Source organism: Octopus bimaculoides, chromosome 25, assembly GCF_001194135.2.
Source record: "Octopus bimaculoides isolate UCB-OBI-ISO-001 chromosome 25, ASM119413v2, whole genome shotgun sequence".
Classification (NCBI taxonomy): domain Eukaryota; kingdom Metazoa; phylum Mollusca; class Cephalopoda; order Octopoda; family Octopodidae; genus Octopus; species Octopus bimaculoides.
In genome coordinates, this window is record NC_069005.1 from 25875946 (window position 1) to 25878913 (window position 2968).

General features: G+C 36.3%; 1 protein-coding gene across 1 annotated transcript in view; it reads left to right on the forward strand.

The window, feature by feature from the left end:
- LOC106878836 (DNA excision repair protein ERCC-6-like) overlaps positions 1-2968 on the forward strand; it is a 51624-nt gene that overhangs the window by 18940 nt on the left and 29716 nt on the right. The window contains exon 3 of the mRNA XM_014928177.2: positions 1751-2295. Coding sequence (XP_014783663.1) covers positions 1751-2295 — 545 coding nt within the window. The remainder of the gene's footprint in view (positions 1-1750; positions 2296-2968) is intronic.

The following is a 2968-nucleotide window of genomic DNA, read 5'->3' on the forward strand; positions in this document are numbered from 1 at the left end:
AAAATCTTCCACCAAACCTTAATCACAATTTATGTTCCTAACACTAGTTAAATGATAACTAAGTCATTTTACTAAATTCTTTGTTATATTTAAAATTAATTGCAAGAAACAGAGCATCTCAACAGAAGTACGGTAACAAAAGGGTTAATGTTACCATGATATTTTTAACTCTCTTGATACCAATTCAGCTGAAACCAGCTCTGGTTCTGTAGTACAAATGTCTTGTTTTCATAAGTTTTGAACTAAAATCTTCCACCAAACCTTAGTCACAATTTATGTTCCTAACACTTGCTTAAATGATAACTAAGTTATTTTACTAAATTCTTTGTTATGTTTAACCCTTTTGATGCCAACCCACACGAAACTGCCTCTGGCTCTGTAGTACAAATGTCTTGTTTCCATAAATCTTGAATTAAAATCTTCTACCAAATCTTAATCACAATTTAAGTTCCTCACACTAGATTAATGATAGCTAAGTTATTTTTCTAAATTCTTTGTTGTATTTAAAATTAATTGAAAGAAACACAGAGCATCACAAAATAAATACAGTAATGAAAGGGTTAATGTGACAGTCACCTGAAAGTAATAATACTACTGTTGGTTAGACCTAGGAAGCTGCACCGCTTCCTGTCGGCCTTGACACATTTCCTATGTCCTTATGTTTACAAGAGGGAGACAAGCACCTCCACCCAGCTAAGCCTGCAACCAGAGACCTGTTACTGAGTCTTTTCCGACAGGAAGTGGTGCAGCTTCCTAGGTCTAACCAACAGTAGTATTATTCCCTTCAGGGGACTGTCACATTAAGTTGACAGCATACAACTACTTCAAGTAAAATGTTTTGTTTTCATATTTTGAGATTTATATCATGACCTCCTGCTTATCATCATCAGGGTTATGGAGTCGGAGTTGGAAACAATTAAGGGGGTAGCTGGAGTGGGAGTCTGTATAGTTTTACCGACTCCTACTCACAATGTCTTTATTCTTTGATATAAACCAGTTATAACATATAGGCCTACTCAAAGTACAAGTGTATGCATATGTTTTATGAGATATGCAGACTACAGTCACTTGATTACCTCCGCCAAGGAAGGAAGATATATTTTCATCGGCGTTAGTTTGTCTGTCTGTGTGCAAAATAACTCAAAAAGTTGTGAACAGTATTTGATGAAATTTGCAAGAAAAGGAACAGATGATGAAATTTTGGTAGTGATCCGGGAATTTTTATGGATTCTAGAAGGAATTTTCATTTGTTATATTTACCTTACATGAAGTATTACAATGTTACGTTCTTTGGTTATCTCCCTTGAAAACACGTTTATTGTTTCCACGTAACCTATGGTGGCGTTGCTGTTTCCAAAGTTTATTTTCGTTTCACTATTAGTAATTTTACCCACGTACCTATCTTAAAATGAGCTTGGTGGAGGTCTGCGCTCTCTGAGTACTTTTCTAGTTCATATTATTTTGAATTAACTATACATTATTTTTGTAGCTTGGAGATTTAGATGAAGTAACTGTTAATTTTTAGAATGATATTGTAGGATTGGTGTGAGAGGCTAGATCTGGCTGATTTGAACATATGGCCAGTTTAAATGCTATGCCTTCCATGCTGGCATGGGTTGAACCTCGAGGTTTGAAATCTCTGACCTGCCTGAAATTTTACTCCTTGCATCTTTCATTCTTCTAGAAATTTCAATGCATTTTCTTATTTGTGTTTTTGTTCTTTTAATTATTTAATTTTTCTTCCTTGCAGAAATACATGAAACGGAAAGGTTACGACTTAGGGGAAAACAAAGAGAACATCGATTCCTGTGAACCAGCTGCTAATGAAATTGAGAACTCTGATGAGAACTTAATTAAAAAAGTTAAGTCACCTGACATTTTGAAAGAACAAAGTGATTTCTATTGTTCTTCAAATAGTCAGAATCCACCTTCCAATTCCCATCAAATGTCTGCTAAAAGTCCTCTATTGGACACTGACAAACAAATTGTAAAGAAACAGAATGATAAAAGTCCCCTCACTCAAAGTATGGAACAGTTGTCGCTATGCAGTAAACAGCCGGTACCAGTTAAAGCTGAAGATGAGGTCAGAGTCCCTCTCGGAGATGAAACCAACAAAGCCTCTCTGGCTGACGAAGTCAAAAGGCCTCCCAAAAAGGCTGTTGTTGAATATGATGGCCCAATACGTGACTTCAAGGACCTTCGCAAATATCTTTATCCTCATCAGAAAGAAGGCATGAAATGGTTGGCTCGGTTGTACTCAGATGGCAAAGGTGGCATTCTTGGAGATGATATGGGGTTAGCAAAGAGTTCTTTCTTGTTTTATTTATTTATTTATTTATTCTTGTGTAATTGTGAGCATGGAATTCCAGTGTTTTTGCTGAGTTAATTAGTCAGACAGTATTCATGAAGGAGAGGCATAGAACCTCCCCGTCATTTAGCAAGACATCTTACACTGCTTGCCTCTCAGCTTAACTGATACTATATAAGCCAACATTTTTATTTTACAGATGACTGGATTAATGGTTTACCATTTCCATCATTGGTCTAAGGCCATGCTGGGGCATTGCCTTCATAAATAGTTGATAATACAAGACAATAAGAAAGCCTGTGTGTGGTTACTCTAAAAACAACATTGATAATATAGTCTAGGGCAGTGGTTCCCAAACTATGAGCCGCGACCCATCAGTGGGTCGCAAAAAGTTATAAAATTACGCATTAGCTTTGATTAACTGCTGTCTATCGAGATTCAGCAATGGTTGAGATTAAAAGCAAATTTCGAAATAAACTGCAGCTCTCGAATTCTTTATGGCTGAAACTATCACGCATTGAACCTGATGTTAATTCTATTATTGAGCGTAGCAAAAAACCGGGCTCATCCTTCTCACAGGCCTCAATGAAAATGTAATCTGAAAAAAATTTGTTTCTTTCATTAATGTTTTTACCCAGTAGAGTTAAGTGGGTCGCCATA